Here is a 20,300-nt window from a genome sequence, read left to right as displayed (position 1 = left end):
GTTTAGAGCAGGAAGATCAAATTCATGTAGAATGAGGTTATCGTTATTCTAAAGAGCAATATCCTGGGTGAAGAAATAGGCAATTAGTTTTAGACAATGATTCTTCCTTTCTTTGGAATATACTTCCAAGCAAGGTTCTCAGTTCTGGCATGTTACATTATAAAATGAAACATCCCTATAAACTTCTTTCCTTTGCTTAAAATTTAGGTTTAGGCTTATGTTTAGAGCTGAATTAGACAGAGCAAAATTAAAACTTGTGTAATGCTTATAAAAAATAAATTGCAGGGACTGGCCCCCTCCATAATTATCAGGAGCCTTGGATTTTGGATTTACGGTATATTATTTATACTAGGGAAATTGTTGTAAGAGACACTACTTTAAACATTTCAGAAAGGCAAAAAACAATATTCATGAAGACGAAGCAGTTATTTTCATTATGCAATTTTATTAATTTAAGAATTTTAAGCATAATTATTTTATTACTGTAATTTTTTTCAGAACACAAGAAATCCAGCTTAAAATCTAAAATTTAACTCAAACCTGCCCATGTTGAAATAAATGATGGCTTTATACTTAAATATATTTAATAGTAATTCTGTAGCACCTGAGGATTATTAAAATTGTATAAAGAAAAATAAAATGCAAACATGCAACTACGTTTAGAATGTTGAATGTCTATTATGCCATCAAATTTTATGAGTTGAAATAACTCCAATTATTTACATGGATGAAAAGTTTCCAGTCACACTTTGTCTTCTTCAGGACCTCCCAGGATTATTGGAAACTTTATGAGCCATGGGGAAACTGGACAAAGAAAAAGATATAAATTTCATGACTATTGTTATGTTAATTTGCCTTTGAATAGAATCCAGACGATTTTGAATATCTAAAAATCCAGGCCACTTAAATGCTGTTCCCTAGAAAGTTTCATAGCTCTATACATATAGTCGTGGTTCTCTTATAGATCCACATATAATTCTCTTAATAAAAATACAATAAAATATATATGCATTGTAATTATTATGGATCCAAATCTGTTACTAGGTGATAATCCAGTTCAGTTTAATAACAAATTATCCTTGTAGCAGGCTTCCTCAAATTCATCATGAATGTGTAGGAAAGAATCCAGGTTGCCTCTAGGTTTTTCATAGACTTTCATCCTTCAGATGTTTACGCTAAGCATGCAGATCCAACAAGGAAGCCAAGTATCTTCTGAGAGATTCCAGTAGTGAAATGGGTTATATCAAGAGAACTTTGATATCAAAAGTATTTTTTGAGAATATTTAGATATTCTCTATCCAGAGCTTATTCTCCAGACAGGTGGGAAAACGGCAGTCAGGCATGGGTTAACTCTTGTGTCAAGCTTGTAGGACCGAGTCTTTAATTTGTTTCAAGCCCCGCCTTATCCTGTTGTCTCTCCAGTTTTTTTACTCGGTCCCAAGCTGGACCAACGTGTCTTCCTGAGCTCCTAAGTTAGCTCTAGCTTTAGTTTTATTTTGTGCTTTTATTTAATCAAGTTTTCAGCGTTATTACAATATTTACAAAGGATTCAGATTTCAATCTTCAAGCGGCAAAAGGAGAGCAGCAGAAGCTATTATCTTGCCGGCTGGCAGATTCATTCCTCAGCAACCTCCCGGGGCTCAGAGAGGTTTGCTTAGCTTCCCAACTCTGCAAAGGGGGCGGAGTTTTTCTGCAAGCTGCGTTTCACAGCCTTTGCTGAGCAGCTAAAACGGCGCACCGAGAGATCTATTACAGCCCTTATCTTTCCGATCTCAGCTGCAGCTGCGGAGAACAGTTTGGCTGACGCTACAGAATTCTCCTCACGCAAGTATACCACCGGCTGGTGAAATCGTGGGGGAAGTAGAGTGGGGCCTCTTACTTGAGCTTTGCCTCTGAGGCCACAAGGGGCGGTTTTTATTGGTGCGATCTCTCGGAACGGCTAATTTTGGCGCGAAAAGACTCCGGGCGCCATTTTGGAGGCAATTAAAGTCTTTAGCCGGTCGCCATATTGGGAAGCGATTCTTACTAAGCTTTTGCCTGCTTATTCCTGAGGATTATTAAAAAATGAGCAAAAAGACCAATAAAGAAAGAAATTTCACCTCCCGGGTTCCTGAGGATGTCCCAGGGGAGGGAACATCAGCCCCTACAGGCAGATCTTCCAAAAGTAAGGGATCTGAACTCATATCCAAACCCACGGTGGAGGAAAGGAGGAGACATAAGGCATTAGAAAAGGCAGTCTCCAAGGCCCAGCACCAGGCCTCTCTCACTTCCAGACCTCAGTCCACTGTGAGTACTACTCCTTCACGGGAGGAGGAACAGTCCCCCCACAGGGCAGCATCTGTTACCTCTTTACCTCCTAATTGGTCACCAGATCAACCAACTACAGGATCTACTCCAGTCCATATAGATGGGGCCCCATTGTTTCAGACTATGCCAGAAACTGATATAAGACCAAGCCAACATTCTAATACCAGGGAGCCCATTCAAACAGCGCCCCATTCCAATCCTATCCAGGGCCAGGGGGGCTTACAGCTTCCTCCGGAGTTTGGGATTCTCATTGCTGATGCAATTCGATCCAGCTTCAGGCAATGTTATCAGCAGGAGTCTAGGCCTCAAGCTCCTCCAGCCAGATCTCATCAGGAACATCTAGGTTCTGAAGACATCATGTCAGAACACGGTCAGACGGTATCTCCTGACCATTCAGATCAAGAATATTTGTCAGAGGGAGAGATCCCTAGGGATGAGGCCCTTTCAGAAGATGAAGGCTTAGATCTTGAACAACCAGCCTTCATTGGATTATTTAATCCTCAAGTCTTTAAATCACTATTACATAAGGCCCAAATGACCACCCGATTGGGAGAAGTGGCCACAACTAGAATTAGTAGGGAGAAAGGGGATGATCCCTCTACTACTTTATTTTCTGAACCAGCAATAACAGCAGACGCTGTACCGTCCCCCAAACTATTTACAGATGTGGTTCAACGACAATGGGAGTCCCAGGTTCTGGACCTTTCCAAACAGCCTAGACAAACGCTTATATAATATGACTTCTGAAATGTCCAACCTCCTACAGGTACCGCAGTAGACAATCCTATAGTCTCTCTTCTGCCACCTCCCACATAACGGGGCCCCCAGAGGAATATCTTCGTCCTGAAGATAAAAGGGCTGAAAAGGTTCTAATAAAAGGGCATCAGGCGGCAGCTTGGTCAGTGAAGGCGGCTGCTTCAGCATCCTTTTTCAACAGAGCAACCATCATTTGGTTGAAGCAGTTACAAGCAAGGACAAACCCAGCAGATACAAGATCCCACCAGGACCTTAACAAGATCATTGCAGCTCTGGAATACTCGGCAGATGCCACACTCAATGCCGCTCGTTTCGCATCCAAGGCCATAGGGTCTTCTATCACTTCACGCAGGCTCCTTTGGCTTCAGAATTGGCAGGCAGATGTCAAACCAAATGGAGACTAGCCTCATCACCCTTTTCAGGAGAAAAATTGTTTGGGGAGTCACTTGAACCCCTCTTGATTGAAACAAAAGATAAGCGGAAGATTCTTCCATCATTGTCCAGGCGCTCTGAGGTTCGCTCAACTCCTTATTCTCGTCATCAGTCCTTTCGGGGTTCCGATTCCAGCTTCTACCAGCCACGTCAACACAGACCGTTTCAACCCAGAGGCTCCTTTCAGCAGGACAATCAGGTCAGAACACCTTACAAGATTTCTTCCCGAAAGCCCTTCCGTGGGGGTAGGGGAAGGGGCTCCCGTAGATCTAAGTAATTCACTCTCTTCCCCTCCCATTGGCGGACGCCTGTCCCTTTTCTCCGCCCACTGGGAATCCACTATTTCGGATGCTTGGGTTCTACATACTATTAGGGAAGGTCTCTTTTTAGAATTCACCTCTATTCCCCCTAGGTTTTTTATTCCTTGTCCCATTTCACACGACAGTCATAACCGTGCTATCATGGAAGAGGCCATTACTCATCTCTCCAATATCAAAGCTATTCAACAGGTTCCACAGTCTCATCAGGGCAAGGGGTTTTACTCTAGACTTTTTGTAGTAGCTAAACCCTCGGGGGGATGGAGGGCAATTCTGGACCTTAAATCCTTAAATAAATTCATTGCTTATCGAAAATTTAAGATGCAGTCCTTACATTCTATTTTAGAAGCCATTCACCCAGAGGATTTCATGGCTTCAATAGACCTAACAGAAGCTTATCTTCATGTTCTTATTGCCCCGGGACATAGAAAATACCTCCGTTTCTGTTACAATGGCCAACATTTTCAATATAGGGCCCTTCCGTTTGGTTTATCTTCAGCCCCTAGAGTGTTCTCCAAAGTCATGGGAGCCTTAATTGGTCACATTCGCACTCATCCCATCCGTATCCAATTCTACCTGGATGATATTATCATCATGTCCCGATCTGAGCCCTTGGCTCATCGGGACCTAAATACCACTATTCATATACTACAGGAACATGGCTTTTCCATAAATTGGGCCAAAAGCCACCTCTCACCTTCCAACATTATCTTACACCTGGGAGCTATCATAGATTCCAAACAGTCATTAGTATTCCTCTCCCAGGATCGCCAGAATAGTCTCAAGGATCTGGTCAGACAGATCATTTATTCCCGATCCAGTTCCTTGAAATCTCTTTCCCAACTATTGGGGAAGATGGTTTCCACTTTTGGAATTGTACCCTGGTCTCGCTTACACAGCAGGGAACTACAATGGACCTTGCTCCCGTATCAACGAAGAGGCCAGTCCACATCACTAACAAGAATTCGTCTTCTACCAAAGACACTGACATCACTCCAGTGGTGGCTATCAGACGCTCTGTCCAAGGGCAGTCGATTCAGAGAACCCAACAGAATTGTCCTTACGACAGATGCCAGTCTCACAGGATGGGGAGCCCACCTGGGTCCAAATATGGCTCAAGGCTTATGGTCAGCACAGGAACGCAAACTCAATATAAACCTTCTAGAACTAAGAGCAATCCACAAGGCCCTTCTCCACTTCCACGACTTAGTGAAGGGTCAGGACATTCTTGTGCTCACAGACAACACAACAGCAAAAGCCCATATAAACAGATGGGGAGGCACACATTCAAGAACCCTCATGACAGAGACACTGACCCTCGGCCACTGGGCCGAATTCAACCTTCTCTCGCTTCGAGCTTCCCATATTTCAGGCACAGCAAATGTTCGGGCGGATGCCCTCAGTCGCCAGCAAATAGATCAAGCGGAGTGGAAACTAGATCCAGCTCTCTTTCAAAAGATTTCCCTTCGATTTGGTCTTCCCAAGGTGGATCTATTTGCAACTCCCTCAAATCATCAACTACCCAGATTCTTCGCCAGGTTCCCGTCCCCAGGAGCGGAAGCGGTCGATGCGCTAAGATCACCATGGCCACTGGAACTGCTTTATGCGTTCCCTCCGCTTCCATTAATTCCCAAAGTAATCAGAAAACTCCTGGAAGAGAAGGCCGAACTAATCCTAGTGGCTCCTCATTGGCCTCGGAGACCTTGGTTTGCGGACCTCAAAGCTCTTTCAGTAACAACACCTTGGCGCATACCAGACAACCAGATTGCTCTCAGTCAGGGCGCTCTCACCCATCCAGAACCTCAGTGGTTACAACTCACCGTCTGGCGATTGAGCGGGACATCTTAGCAGGTCTCAACATTCCCCAGACGCAGTACCGACAATTCAGGCGGCACGACGACCATCCACGGCGCATATACCAATTCACTTGGAAAGCTTTCGATGTGGTGCTCAAAGAGGTCCATTTCACCTAGGAATCCTGACCTATCTCACATCATTGGTTTCCTACAAGAGGGCCTGACGTCAGGTCTCTCTCCTAACACCCTCCGACGCCAAGTCGCAGCTCTTTCCTCGGTGGTTACCTTCCGCTCATCAGGGGCCCTGGCAAAGGTTGCAGTCATCAGATTGTTTTGAGGGAGCCTCTAACCTGCATCCTCCTACTATTCACAGGTACCCATCCTGGAACCTTAATAAAGTTCTTAATACATTAATGAGAGCGCCATTTGAACCACTCCGAGAGGCTTCTTTACGACTCTTGACTTTCAAGGTGGCTTTCCTTATTGCCATAACTTCAGCTCGCCGCATTTCAGAATTGGCAGCGCTCTCAACACGCAAAGACCTTTGCATTTTCACCTCGATAGGGTAGTTCTGCGTCTCGACCCAACCTTTGTTCCAAAAGTTAATTCACTATTTCATCGTTCTCAGGAACTGATTCTCCCAAATTTCTGTCCCGAACCCAGACATCAAAAGGAACATGAATGGCATACGTTGGATGTCCGAAGAGCCTTAAAGATATACTTACATCGTACTTCTCCATTTCGTAAAACGGAAGCTCTCCTTGTTTCCTTCCAACCTTCTTCGTTAGGCTCCAAAGTTTCAGGACCTACCATTGGCAGATGGATACGGGCCACCATAGCCATGACATACGATTTGCAATCTCTTCCTCGGCCAAAGAACATCACAGCACACTCCACGAGGAGTGCCTCCACTTCGGCAGCTTGGGCGACCCAGGCGCCCTTAGAGGAAGTATGCAGGGCGGCAACTTGGTCTTCACCGTCGCCTTTCATCAGACACTATAAACTCGATACCTATGCATCGGCAGAAGCCTCCTTCGGTAGACGAGTTTTGCAAAGTGTACACGACAACCCATGACTCATCGGCCTATCTTCACCCTCCCGGACAATCACCTAGCTTTGGTATGTCCCATGCCTGACTGCCGTTTTCCCACCTGTCTGGAGAATGGACGTTGGTCTTACCTGAGACGTCCTTTCTCAGCAAGGAGGAAAACGGCAGTCAGCCCCACCCTTCTGGGGCCGATGTTTATCCATGGGGGGGGGGCGTACATTAATTGTTTGTCATTTCAGGAAGACACGTAGAGTCTGAGCAGCTTCCTCGCCAAAAACTGGAGAGACAACAGGATAAGGCGGGGCTTGAAACAAATTAAAGACTCGGTCCTACAAGCTTGACACAAGAGTTAACCCATGCCTGACTGCCGTTTTCCTCCTTGCTGAGAAAGGACGTCTCAGGTAAGACCAACGTCCATTCTCCCAAAAATATTGCTCAAAGAAAAAGTTTTTTCAGACTGAAGATCTCTTTTTCCAAATAAAGAAGACAGAGGATTCAACATCTTCTAACCTAATTTACTACTGTAATTTGGAGAGTGGATTTTAGCTAAAGCTGAAGGTGGACATAAAAAATTATATGTATATGAAGTTTGCAGAATGCGTAGAGATCAGAAATCCAACATAGAATATGTTGGATTTCTGATCTCTACGCATTCTATGTTGATTTCTGATCAACATAGAACATAGAAATCCAACATATGTACATATATTATATTATATTATATTTATTTCTATCTATCTATCTATCTATCTATCTATCTATCTATCTATCTATCTATCATCTATCTATCTATCTATCTATCTATCTATCTATCTATCTATGTATATTTCTACGCATTTTGTTGATTTCTGATCAACATAGAACATAGAAATCCAACATATGTACACTGAGAGCATATGCACCAAGACAAATTCCTTGTGTGTCCAATCACACTTGGCCAATAAAAAATTCTATTCTATTCTATTCTATTCTAATCTATTCTATTCTATTCTATATGAGAACATATATCTTGATGCCATAGAATTCCTAGACGTGAGGTGAAATTTGTGTATTGGTGCTCAACCAAACAAATTGGTGCTCAAACAAACTACTTAGTGTAGGGCATAATCTTTTTTATATATAGCATTTAAAATGTTGAAACAAGATTTATCTTTGGAAATAGTTTTTTAATAGTAAATGGTGCATTCCCTCTACCAGTGACCGAACCTTGCCTGTTCAGGCAAATGCATTTACTATTACAATTTGTACAATTATTATGACTTTCAGATTGGAGTGGTAAAAAGCATTCAACTTCAAAAGGCTAAGGAAATTCAGAGTGATAAACACATATATTTTCAGCCCTGTGTCATGGAAGTAACAAAACTCCTCCTCCTATTTAAATAAAAATATTCTTCCTCATCATTATATTTAGGGTTTGAATTGCAATCCAGTTGTAGCTGTATTTTAACTCATATGCAAGGCTTATACATGAATAAAACAATATATTATATGTCTTAATTGAAAATACATATTTGAATATTAGTTTATGTTTCAGTATGTACCGATATATTCACTGTGGCTAGCAATGATTGAGTATACTATATCTTTGCCAAGTGTCTGATTTACCAGGTCAGCTATTACCACATTTGATGGCTGTTAACATTAATTTGAGATCTAAGCTTGTAAGCATTGTTGCTTTGGGGTCGTCTCCTCAGCCTCTTGGGTTGCAAAGCAGAAGTCAGCTTTTCTGTCATTTGTCGTTCAGACTTAGTCATCTCTCATTCATTTGTAATTTTTATCATGTTTGTCAACATTCCAATATCTTACTGCTTTTTCTACAGTCTGGCTGTCCTTATGGGATAGCATGTGTGAGCTTTGCTATTTTGGCACAATCAAATATCCTATTCTTTCATGATTTCTATTCAACTCTATTGTGCGATTGTAACTGGTCTTTAGTGCAGTGTATTAACAGCTTCCTTTGTCCTGAGAATCTTAAATTGGCCCTTTAAGAATTACAAATACTGCTGATCTTAAAGCTTCTATAAAAAGACCAGATGATTAGCATGTTTAGAAGCAAAGAATAGCACAACTAGGGACTAGCTAATTTCTTTGTCTTTTTAAATTGCAGTTGTGCCCAATATTAGTTGTAGGCTAGGTGCAATATTTTATCTGAATGCATTGACATATATTTTCTGTTCTGTTCTATTTTTTTCTTTCTATTCTCTTCAAGTTAGTCTTAACTTCTGACAACTGCCCGAATGAGTCCCTGAAGTTTTCTTGGCAAGAATTTCAGAAGTGATTTGCCATTGCCTTCTTTCTAGGGCTGACAGAAAGTGATGGCCAAAGTTACCTAGCTGGCTTTCATGCCTAGAGCAAGACTGCAAGTAGGCCTCGACTTAGGATTACAATTGAACCCAAAATTTCTGTTGCTAAGTGAGTTTTGCCCCATTTTACGAGCTTTCTTGCCACAGTTGTTAAATGAATCATTGCAGTTGTTAAGTTAGTAACATTAAATAATGTTAACTGAATCTGGCTTTCCTATTGACATTGCTTGTCAAAAGGTTTCAAAATATGTTCCCATGACTCCAGGAAACTGCAACCATCATAAATATGAATCTGTTACCAAGCATTCAGATTTTGATCACATAACAGTGGGAATCCTGCACTGGTCATGGGTGTGAAAAACAATCATAAGTCACTTTTTTCAGTGCCATTCTAACTTCAAATAGTTAATAAATGAACTTTTGTAAGTTAAGGACTACCTGTACCCAGAGAGCTGGTTTTGTGTAATAGTTCAGATGCTAGACTACAAATCGGTAGCTCATGAGTTCTAATCCTTTCTTAGGCATAGCAGGTAGCTTGGTGACTCTGGGCCAGTGGTGAATTCCAAAATTTTTTACTACTGGTTCTGTGGGCATGGCTTATTTTGTGGGTATGGCTTGATGGTCATGTGATGGTGGGTGTGGCTCAATCATGTGACTGAGTATGGCTTGATGGTCATGTGACTGGGTTTATGTGACTGGGTGGTCACATGACTGGGTGGGCATGGCTTGGTGTTCATGTGACTAAGTGGGCGAGGCCAACTTAATGTCACTCAGGTCAAGGTTTAGGGTTAGGGTGCCTGGCCTCTCCTCGCTTCAACGAGATACAATTTCCCTGCCTATTTGGATGTTACTACTTAACATGCAAAATATGCTATTTAATCCTTTGTAAATATGCCATATTTGTACATACATATTACATAGTATGAAGTGTGTATAGGCACACAAAAAGATACATTATCTGTATGCGTATGTACACACACACACACAGCGCTCTTCTAAAACTATACACATTCAATCTCACTTACTACATTTGGAAAAACACACCCAGTGTCCACTTTCTGCCACACATTTAATTATAACTTCTGTACATTTAGAACATTACACACACCTTCCGATGTTCTTCCCTAGCTTGCACATGACTGTTAGAGCCAGGAGAGGTCATGGATTGAGTAAAATGTGGTGAAACTCACTTAACAACGCTCTTGCTTAGCAACCAAAATTTTGGGCTTAAAAGTCCAAAAGTCAAGGACTATATCTGCCTTCCTCTGCATGCAACCTTGTCTTAGTAAACTCATTTTTCTTTTATGTACACTGAGAGCATATGCACCAAGACAAATTCCTTGTGTGTCCAATCACACTTGGCCAATAAAAATTCTATTCTATTCTATTCTATTCTCCTTTCTGGCAATTTTCCTCTCTGTCAGAGGCTCAAAAATAATCCAGATGATATAAGGTTTCCTGCTGGAGCAGGGGGTTGGACTAGATGGCCTCCAAAGTCCTTTCCAGCCCTAGATTGCTGTCCTGTTTTAAAGCGTCTTCTGAAGCCGCATCTAATGCCAGGATTTGTGGTTCTTCCTTCCTCTTCTTTCTCTCTCTCCCCCTTCCTTCCTCTTTCTTTCTTTCTTTCTTTCTTTCCTTCCTTCCTTCCTTCCTTCCTTCCTTCCTTCCTTCTTTCTTTCTTTCTTTCTTTCTTTCTTTCTCTTTCTTTCTTTCTTTCTTTCTTTCTCCCTCCTCCCTTCCCCTCCTCTCGAAATGGCAGCAAAACCCATCACTTTGCTCCTAAAGTGGTCTAGGGCAGGGTCTCCAACCTTTAGACTTCAACTCCCAGAGTTCCTCAGCTGGCAAAGTGTCATGCGAAGCAAATTAATGGCAGCCCGGCTCTCTCTCTCCCACCCAACCCAACCCACACCCTTTTACTTCCCTTTTACTTTTCTTTAACACGCTCAGCTTCCCTCCCCAAATCTCAGGAGGCGGCCACTGCAGTCCACACTGCAAAGCCCTCGAGGCAGCTGCAGGTGGGGGAAAAGAAAAAAAAGGCTCAGCCTCTGAAGCCTCTCAAAGGAGACCTCCTTGTGTGTGTTTTTGGTGGGCTGTGAACCCCACTGGCTGTGATCGGCCCCTTTTCTTCTACTGCTTCTGCCACTGCTGCTTCTTCCTTTTCTCTGCTAACAGAAGTCAGAGAGGAAAAGGCAGCTGCTTCGCTGCACGTTTCTCTGTCTTTCCATCCCAAGTCAGTCGCAGCCGCCTTCCCATCTGCCACAAGCATCACCTTCCCAAAAGCAGATGGGAGGGTGGCTGCGGCTGACTTGGGATGGAAATGCAGAGAAATGTGTGGCGAAGCAACTGCCTTTTCCTCTCCGACTTCTGTTAGCAGAGAAAAGGAAGAAGCAGCAGTGGCAGCAGCAGCAGAAAGAAAGGGTCCAATCACAGCTAGCACGGTTCATAACCCACCAAACACACAAACAAGGAGGTCTCCTTGGAGAGGCTTTGGAGGCTGAGCCTTTTTTTTCTTTACCCCTCCTGCAGCTGCCTTGAGGGCTTTGCAGCATGGAGGATGCTTCTGCCACAGGCCAGGACAATGGGAGCGGCCGCCTCCCGAGGTTTGGGGAGGGAAGTGGGGCGTGTTAAAGAAAGATAAAAGGGAAGCGGGGTGGAGGTGGGTGGCAAGCTGGCCATGGGGGCACCGGGAAGGCAGTGTGGAAGGCAGGCAAGCAAGCATGGCAGGGAAGGGAAGGGAGAAGGCTGCTAGCTCCCTTCACTACAGCCCTGCCATGCTTGCCCGCCTTCCACGTGGTCTTCCACTTGCTTGCCTCCGCAAGCTGGCCACAGGGATGCCGGGAAGGCAGTGAAGGCAGGCAAGCCTACAGGCAGTGGGTAAGGGAATAGGGAGGCAGGCTGGGATGGTGGGGGGGCAGGGACAGCTACCGTGACTTGCAAGCTTACCTGCCAGGCAGATCAGGGCCACTCAGTTGGGGAGCAGTGCTTCAGGCAGGCAAGCTACAAGCGAGGACCCACGCAGTAAAAGTGAGGAGTGACTGGGGGGGGCAGGGTAAGCGAGTATTGGGAGGCCAGGGCCAGCGAGAGGGGACCAGTTCAGGGGCGTGGCCAGCCAGCGATCACTAGCAGTTTGGCAATAAAGCCCAAATTACCACTACCGGTTCTCCTGAACCGATACGAACTGGTAGCAACCCACCACTGCTCTGGACTAATCATTTTTTCTCAGCACAACCCACCGGTTATTATGGGGAAACTAAAAGACAAGATCATTATGTACAATATTTTGATTATACAATAATAGAACACGGATGATATAAACCAATATCCAAACAAACAAACAAATGAGGGATGTTGTATTCTAGATACAATGAACTACAGACTAATGAAATCCTGTGCTCTATCTAATAAGTGAAAATATTTACAAAACCAGTGTTTTTTTATGAATATACAGAATAGGATAAGTATAATGCCATACTTGAACATGTTTAATTTTCTTACCTCTCTTCTCCTTACTTTCTGATTACAATTTATCAAAGAGTCTTTTTGTCCTCATTTTATAATTCCTTACACTGGAATGCCTATGAGTTATCTGTCAGCTGCTAAATACAACCTTTAATTCATGATATTCCACTGTTCAGCATCTGAATCTCCATACCCATAGTGCAGTTTATTTCCTGGTCTTTCAACTCTCTGACAAGCCAATTCAGGTTTTTTGTGCTAATGCTGGAAACTCTGGACTAGGCAATCTGGCTCGTTTTTCTATTCCATTCCATGTTAACCTGGTGACATCTGTCCAGCAGCATATCCTGCATCTGAAATATACACTCCCTCTTCTGTTTTTCATTTCTCTTTTTATATATCCTACATCCAAGACATGTATCTTTGCCTTCCCCTAAAATAAAAAATGACCTTGATATGAAACCAACTACTTTCTCTAGCCGGGTACTGCATCCTCTCATGTACAAAATAAAAACAAAGTTTTATATTTTTATATTTTTAAAAGTTTTAAAAATAAGTCACAGGACAACAAGATGGTCGATGAATAAATTTAATAAATATATAAATGTAATAAATATAGGTAGTCCTCGACTTACAGCAGTTTATTTAGTGACCGTTTGAAGTTACAAAGGCACTGAAAAAAGTGATTTATGACCATTTTTCAAACATGACTGTTGCAGCATCCTCTTGGTCATGTGATTTACATTGGAATGCTTGACAACTGGTTCATATATATGATGGTTGCAATGTCCCGTGATCATATCATTTCCTTTTGCAACCTTGTGACAATGGGGAAGCCAGATTCACTTAACAACTGTGTTAAGGGTAATCTGGGTTCACAGATTATGATTATCTTCAAAAACAACAATTGGATTATGTACACTTAAACCAATATCTGACAGCAATTGTCTATAGTAGATTAATTCTGTGCACAATAAAAACAAACAGGAAAATTCAGCTTCTATTATTAGCAAACTTATGTGCTTTTGCCTGATAGATTTCCACCCAATTAATGTATTTCTTAACATTATTGTGATACCTGATGTAGATTTTCTTGTAGCTAAATCAGTAGCAAAACTAGCATCAGCATATGCAGTCAGTATAAGATCACAGTTAGGTTCTAGATATAATGAGTAATGCATTGTTAGCTTCAGATATCTCAGTATCCGTTTTGCAGCTTGCCAAGGCCTCTCAATTGGTTCTGCATTATATCTAGCTGTTAACACAATAGGAAATATCAGGTCTAGACTAATTACTAATGTAAGATAAACTACCTATCAAGGATTGATAAATCTCCCTGCTGAATACAGGACTTTGTATATCACCGTATTTAAAATCCTGACTCATAGGTGTTTTTGCTGGTTTACACAGTTCCATATTGTAATGTTTTAGTAATTGGCTAATTTTACTAGATTGGGACAGTTTGTATCCTCTAGTTGTTTCTCAATATCGAGGCCTAAATAGTGTTTAATATTGCCAATATTTCATATTTTGAATTTCTTCTGCAACAAAACAACAAGTTCTCTTTGATTGCTGAGACAGCAATCAGATTGGGAGTGACTCCTGCTCTTGCTTCCTTTTCGGTTTTAGTTATAATGGCAATATCGTCTGTAAACAAGAGTAAAAATGAAACCAAACCATCTTTTTCTCGTTTAAAGAGACATTTGTCCGCTATACTTGCTCTAAAACCTATAGCATTTAATTCTTTCACTATACATTTATTCCATTCAAACCCTGATTGCTTTAGACCATAAAGACTCTTTTTTAATTTCCAGCAATCAGTTCACCCATCCGTTCTAATACCTAATGGTTTTTTCATATAGATATCATGATGCAAAGGTGCATGTATATATGCTGTCTCCACATCTATATGAGTAATCTGATATTCATTTTTCGCTGCCCACACGAACATTGTTCTCAATGTGGTTGCTCTCAAACTGGGAGCAAAAACTTCGTCATAATCTTTATCAGACTGAGCAAAACCCTGAACAACTAATCGTGCTTTATGGGTTACAGTTCCATCAGCACCGGTCTTCAATTTATAAATCCAACTACAACCAATTAACCATTCTCCTGGTGGTAACTTAACATTTTCATACACCCCTAACTCTGTTAATGAATTCAGTTCTTTATCCATAGCTTCCTTCCAAGCTAATTGGTCCTTTTCAGGATACATCCTAATTTCATTATAGCTAGAAGGTTCTATGTTTATTTGACAAGCAACATTTGCTTGATACCTATCAGGTGGACATCTTACTCTTGTAGATCTTCTAGGTAATACAGGACTCATAACTGGTCTTTCATCTAATTCCTCCCCTAAACTTTCTTCTTCTTTTATAATAGATTCTACATCATCTATTTCATTATCAGGGTATTATTGAATATTTGGTTATCAATAATAACATTATCCTCCTTTCTGTAATTAGCTTGCTCATGCTTATCCCAACCTTCATGCTCCAGGAATTTTGCACTAGCACTACGATAAATACTAGTGGTACCTGGCGCCCAAAATCTAAATGATCTGTGATTAGATTCATACCCAACAAAAAATATTTTCTTAGCTCTTGGTTGTCCCTTTCACCTTAATTGCGATGGTATATGAATCCAAGCAGGAGCACCAAATGTATGTAGGTAGCTTAGATTTGGTTTTCTACCATGCCAAAGTGTAAACGGTAATTCACCAGTAGATGAATTCACTACATTCTTTAACACATGGTTAGCACACATTATGGCTTCACCCCAAAGTGATTCTGGTAGACTAGAATCTGCTAACATAGATCTAGCCATGGCTTGAAGTGTTTGACCTCTGTGCTCTATGTAAGAGTTATGTTGTGGTCGATAAAGGGCAGAACATTTATGTTCAATACCTGCTTCCTGCAACATGTTCTCTAATCTAAGATTAGTAAACTCAATACCATTGTCTGTTACTAAGCAAACTACCTTAGGTTTCTGTTTCCTCTTGACAAATTTCAGCCAGTTTGCCATACGCTGAAATGTTTCAGACTTTGTTTTCATTAAGTAACAGAAACCATATCTAGAGAAATGATCAACTAAGCTGAGTATATAGCAGGCTCCCCCTAAACTGGTTTTTTTAGGTCCAATTAGGTCTGCAAATACTACCTCTAGTGGTCATTTAGTTTTGAATCCGTTCATTCGGTTTGCTGGGGTTACTTTGCTTTTTTTTTTTATTGCAAGCATTACAACTGAAATACTTATTACATGGTTCAACCTTATTCCCTCAGATAATGTTACTGTTTTTTTCAGTGCTTTGAAATTTGTATGGCCTAAGTGTTGATGAAGTAGATGAATACATTCATCATGTGGCTTCTTATTATCATAAACTGAGTTAGCATTAGTCACTACAGCTGGATTCTCCTTCAGTATGAATAAATCCTTTTCTAATTTTGCGGTAACACATTTACCTTCCTTTTCTATTAGGCATTTATCTCCCCTAAAGGTTATTACAAATCCAGCTTGTGCTAAGACTTTAACAGATAATAGGTTATATTTTAGTTTCGGTATATATAACATTGGCAACTGCTCATTGATAAATGGAGAATGTGCAATACCTTCATCAGCCACTTTCATTTTCCACCCATTCGCTAATGTTACATATTGTTTGCTATTATTCAGTTTCACAAACTTTTCTTTTCTCCTAGTAATTGATTGAAATGTTCCACTATAAACTATCCATAAATCATTGTTTACAGGAGCAGACCCTGATATAGCTAGAGTAACGTCATTTTTAGACCTTCTTTGGGTATGAGTAGGCATTTTCTTACCCTTATTGCAGTATTTGGCTATATGACCCTTAGGCCCACAAGAAAAACATTTTCTAACAATATAAACAGATGAAGACAGTTTTTCTTCCTGTGGTTGTTTCTCTCTTAATTGTTCTCTTTCCTGCCTTCTTCTGGACTCTTCCAGCAATCTTCCAGTTATGCCAGACAATGTTAGTTCATCTCTGGTCAAAACCTCCAGTGAAGAAACATAGTTGTCATAACTGTCGTCCAAAGAGGAAAGAATAATGTACACCTGTTGTAATTCAGAAAAAATGAGTTCCTTCTCATGTAGCTCTTGGAAAGTTTTTGTCATAAACTCCAAATGGGCCAACATATCTCCACCTTTCAGAAGTGAGTTTGAAACAGTTTACGTGTAAGATGTATGTGTGCACCCACACTATCTTGAACATAAATCGTCTTCAAATTGTTCCAACACCTAGCAGCAGACTCTTCACCACGAATATGGACAAACTGCTGGTCATTCAGTGTCAGCCCAATTATGTAAAGAGCCCGTTCGTTATTCCTGTTGAATTTGGCTATTTTCTTTTCATCTTCCTCATCGTTTGGATCCCAGCCATTTACATCCGGTGGATTAGTAACCACGCCCCATAGTCCTTCCTTGCGTAGAAGTAGGGTACACTTCACAGACCAGGATGCATAATTTGATCCATCCAACCGGGTTTTCATGGATATGCTGGACAACTGTTCTTGTGCATCTTCACCTGGACTATTTGTATCAAACACAGCCGTCTGAATTATATTACTGTATAGTTACAGCCACTCTCAGTGTTCTGGGCCCATAACCAATGTTAAGGGTAATCTGGGTTCACAACCAAGTTTGGGGACTGTTGAGCAGAGTATCCTATGCATGAAAACGACTGAGACTGGTTGTATACAATAACAGTCACTTACAGACAAACTGGGGTTTGATATTCCTTTACTTTTAGGGAAAAGGCAAAGTCATAGTCCAAAAACAATTCCAGGTCATACACATATAAAGTCAGTCTTCTTACCAAATGTAGACTTGCAACAACAAACAAGGTCTTCTTTCAGTTTGGTTCAGTTCAATACACAACAGTCAGTATCTTGAGGAATCAGTAACTAGCCATGATCAAGCAACGATCATCAAGCTCAAATATACAGTTGCAGCATGTCATCAGATTACAATGCTGTAGGTCCCTGTAGATTCTCAACAAGCCATAATTTAGTAGACCTTTTATACATCGGCTACAGAGCTCAACCAATCAGGATGCTTGCATAATGCAGCACAGCCTTAAAGCAATATCATGCCTTTCTATAAACATACATAGTTTATATATTGCCTGGCCAACTAGTTAGGCAAAAAACAATTTCCTGACAAACTGTGTTATTAACTTAACAGCTGAAGTGATTTACTTAACAAATGTGACAAGAAAAGTTGTAAAATGGGCAAAAGTCACTTAACAAATTTCTCACTTAGCAACATCAATTTTGGGCTCAACTATCATAAATTGAGGATTATCAAGACTAAAACTCAGGTTACCCATTCCTGGAATATCACTATAGGTAGATCAAATTATTTTGAAAATGAGCATGAAGGTGCAAGGGAGCCTTTACTCCATTCTATAAAATGAAGAAAATAAATTAGGCCTTATCATTTTGAAAAATGAAGGTACTCTAAATCAGGAGTCCCCAACCTTTTGGACCTCAGGGACCACCAAGTTCATAATTTTAAATCCCGTGGACCACTAATACGAATCCAGCGCACTGCTTGCTGAAGCGCCTGGACTCCCAGTGATGGGATAGGCTCTTTCACGCACTCTCACTTCTCTCTCTATTTCTCCCCCCTCTCTCTCCCCTCTCTCCCCCACGCTCTCTCATTCTGATTCTCTCTCTCTCTCTCTCTCTGATTCTCTTTCATTCTCTCTCTCTCTGATTCTCTCTGATTTTCTGTCTCTTTCTCTGTCTCTCATTCTGATTCTCTCTCTCTCTCATTCTCTTTCTCATTCTTTTTCATTCTATCTCTTTTTCTCTATTTCATTTTGCGTGGCATCAGTATTCTGCCTCAGTGCCAACCAGTACAGCAAAGCAGCCCTTGTCTCCTGCCACTTGGGACTTGGAGCGGTAAACAGCATCTGGTCAGAGGAGCAGCCGGATTTTGCTCTCCATTGCGGAAGTCAGATCGGCCCCCTGCAAGCTCTCATCTCTTGAGGATCCAGGCCAAAGTTTCCCACGCCACTTCAGCAAGCGCTCCTTGAGAGACAAGAGCTTGCAGGGGACCGATTTGGCATCCGCAATAGAGAGCAAAATCCGGCTGTTCCCCAGACCAATCGCCATTTACAGCTCCAAGCGGCAGGAGATGAGGGCTGCTTTGCACCACCTGCTGGGCAAATATACTGAGGCAGAATGCTGATGCTGTGCAAGTGCAAGTAGTGCTTCACTCCCACAGCTTCCAGCCATCGCAATTGCTGCTTCGATCTGCTTGTGCAGCAGCTCCTCCACCAGGGTGCATCGGCAAAAATACGAAGATTTCTCCACGGACCACCAAAATTTTCTCCACTAGTGGTCCGCGGACCAATGGCTGGTGACTGCTACTCTAAATGTAAATACATTTAATCCCTTCACCAGTGATTCTCCCTTTAATTCTTACATGCTGACCTATAGTTGTTTGTTTGGTTTGCTACCCATCTCACTGATAACAGCAACCCTGGGTGGGTTGTAAAAAAGGTACTACAAAATGATTTAAATAGGAGAATTAAATAGCTAAAAACCAAGTTCTCTACCCCATCAGCTACTCACAATGTATTGCACCTCTATCAGGGACCCAAGCCAATTGGCAGAGCCAGACAGAATGCAAGAAGGCTTTGAAAGTCTGATTAGACAGAGAATGTTGCCAAAATATGACATTTCATTTATTTACCATAAGAACAAACTTTTGATTATGATATAAGGGATCATATTGTGTTAAATTTAAATTTACCGACAAAGCGGAAGCTGTATGCTCCATTCCATATTTAGGTAGACCAGGTTGCCCTAATAGACCAGCCTCACCAGAAAAACATTTATATGATCATATTGTATTGGAGATACTTGTATTAAAATCCTGCTCCCATAACTGTTCATGACATTGTATATCATTTTGAGATGTTTACAAATACAATTCAGAATCATTCTTCCGATTGTCTTTGCTTTAACCACTTATCTCATCAGATGTCTCTGATTAAATCATATTCCAACATATGAATAGAAACATTTTTCTGTTTCTTTTCTTCCACGTGCTGTTTTGTGCTCTGCTTCTGAGTATTTCTGTTTGACTTTGAACATTTATTGCTGTTTGTGCAATATATTGGGTGCTTTACTTTGAACTTTTTACAATTTTTCATATCAACTGGACTGCTGTTTTGTTGTTATTTCACATTTTGAGAAGTATGCTGAGGAAGTTTGTATTATGCATTGCAATAAAAATTAAACTATTAAATGCCAGTGTCAGTTAATTCTGAATTTACAGGGCAATCTTAAATATGTTTACTAAAAATTTCAGCCTTAATGTGCTTTTGTTTGATTTGGTTTGGCTTAGTATATTATATGAAGCCAGACAGTTGTGTTTTATTCAATAAACTACTGTATGGTTAAATCATATAGGGGACACGATGGCTCAGTGGCTAAGACACTGAGCTTGTCAATCGAAAGGTTGGCAGTTCAGCTGTTCGAATCCCTAGTGGTGCGTAACAGGATGAGCTCCCGTTACTTGTCTCAGCTTCTGCCAACCTAGCAGTTTGAAAGCATGTAAAAAATGGAAGTAGAAAAATAGGGACCACCTTTGGTGGGAAGGTAACAGCATTCCCTGCACCTTTGGTGTTTAGTCATGCCAGCCACATGACCAAGGAGACGTCTTCGGACAACACTGGCTCTTCAGCTTTGAAACAGAAATGAGCACTGCCCCCTAGAGTTGGGAATGACTAGCACATAGGTACGAGGGGAACCTTTATCTTATGGTTAAATCGTATCTTAGGCAACGTATAAATCCAGTCTCTGAGGCTCTGTATTTAGGATAACAAAGTGTATAATTCCATACTTTATTTTTT

At 41.3% G+C, this 20,300-nt stretch overlaps 2 protein-coding genes across 5 annotated transcripts in view; both read left to right on the top strand.

The window, feature by feature from the left end:
• Positions 1–20,300, top strand: part of BZW2 (basic leucine zipper and W2 domains 2) — a 50,381-nt gene that overhangs the window by 3,751 nt on the left and 26,330 nt on the right. The gene's annotated exons all lie outside the window — the stretch shown is intronic.
• Positions 3,564–5,667, top strand: LOC131197588 (uncharacterized). Its single transcript, XM_058181833.1, has 2 exons — positions 3,564–3,694; positions 4,712–5,667. Exon 2 carries the CDS (start codon positions 4,923–4,925, stop codon positions 5,658–5,660), a length of 738 nt encoding a protein of 245 aa, XP_058037816.1. The 5' UTR covers positions 3,564–3,694; positions 4,712–4,922; the 3' UTR covers positions 5,661–5,667.

The sequence above is a fragment of the Ahaetulla prasina genome, chromosome 4 (assembly GCF_028640845.1).
Source record: "Ahaetulla prasina isolate Xishuangbanna chromosome 4, ASM2864084v1, whole genome shotgun sequence".
In the NCBI taxonomy this organism is placed as follows: domain Eukaryota; kingdom Metazoa; phylum Chordata; class Lepidosauria; order Squamata; family Colubridae; genus Ahaetulla; species Ahaetulla prasina.
Note: the sequence above shows the minus strand (reverse complement) of the source record. Positions and strands in the feature narration are given on the sequence as shown.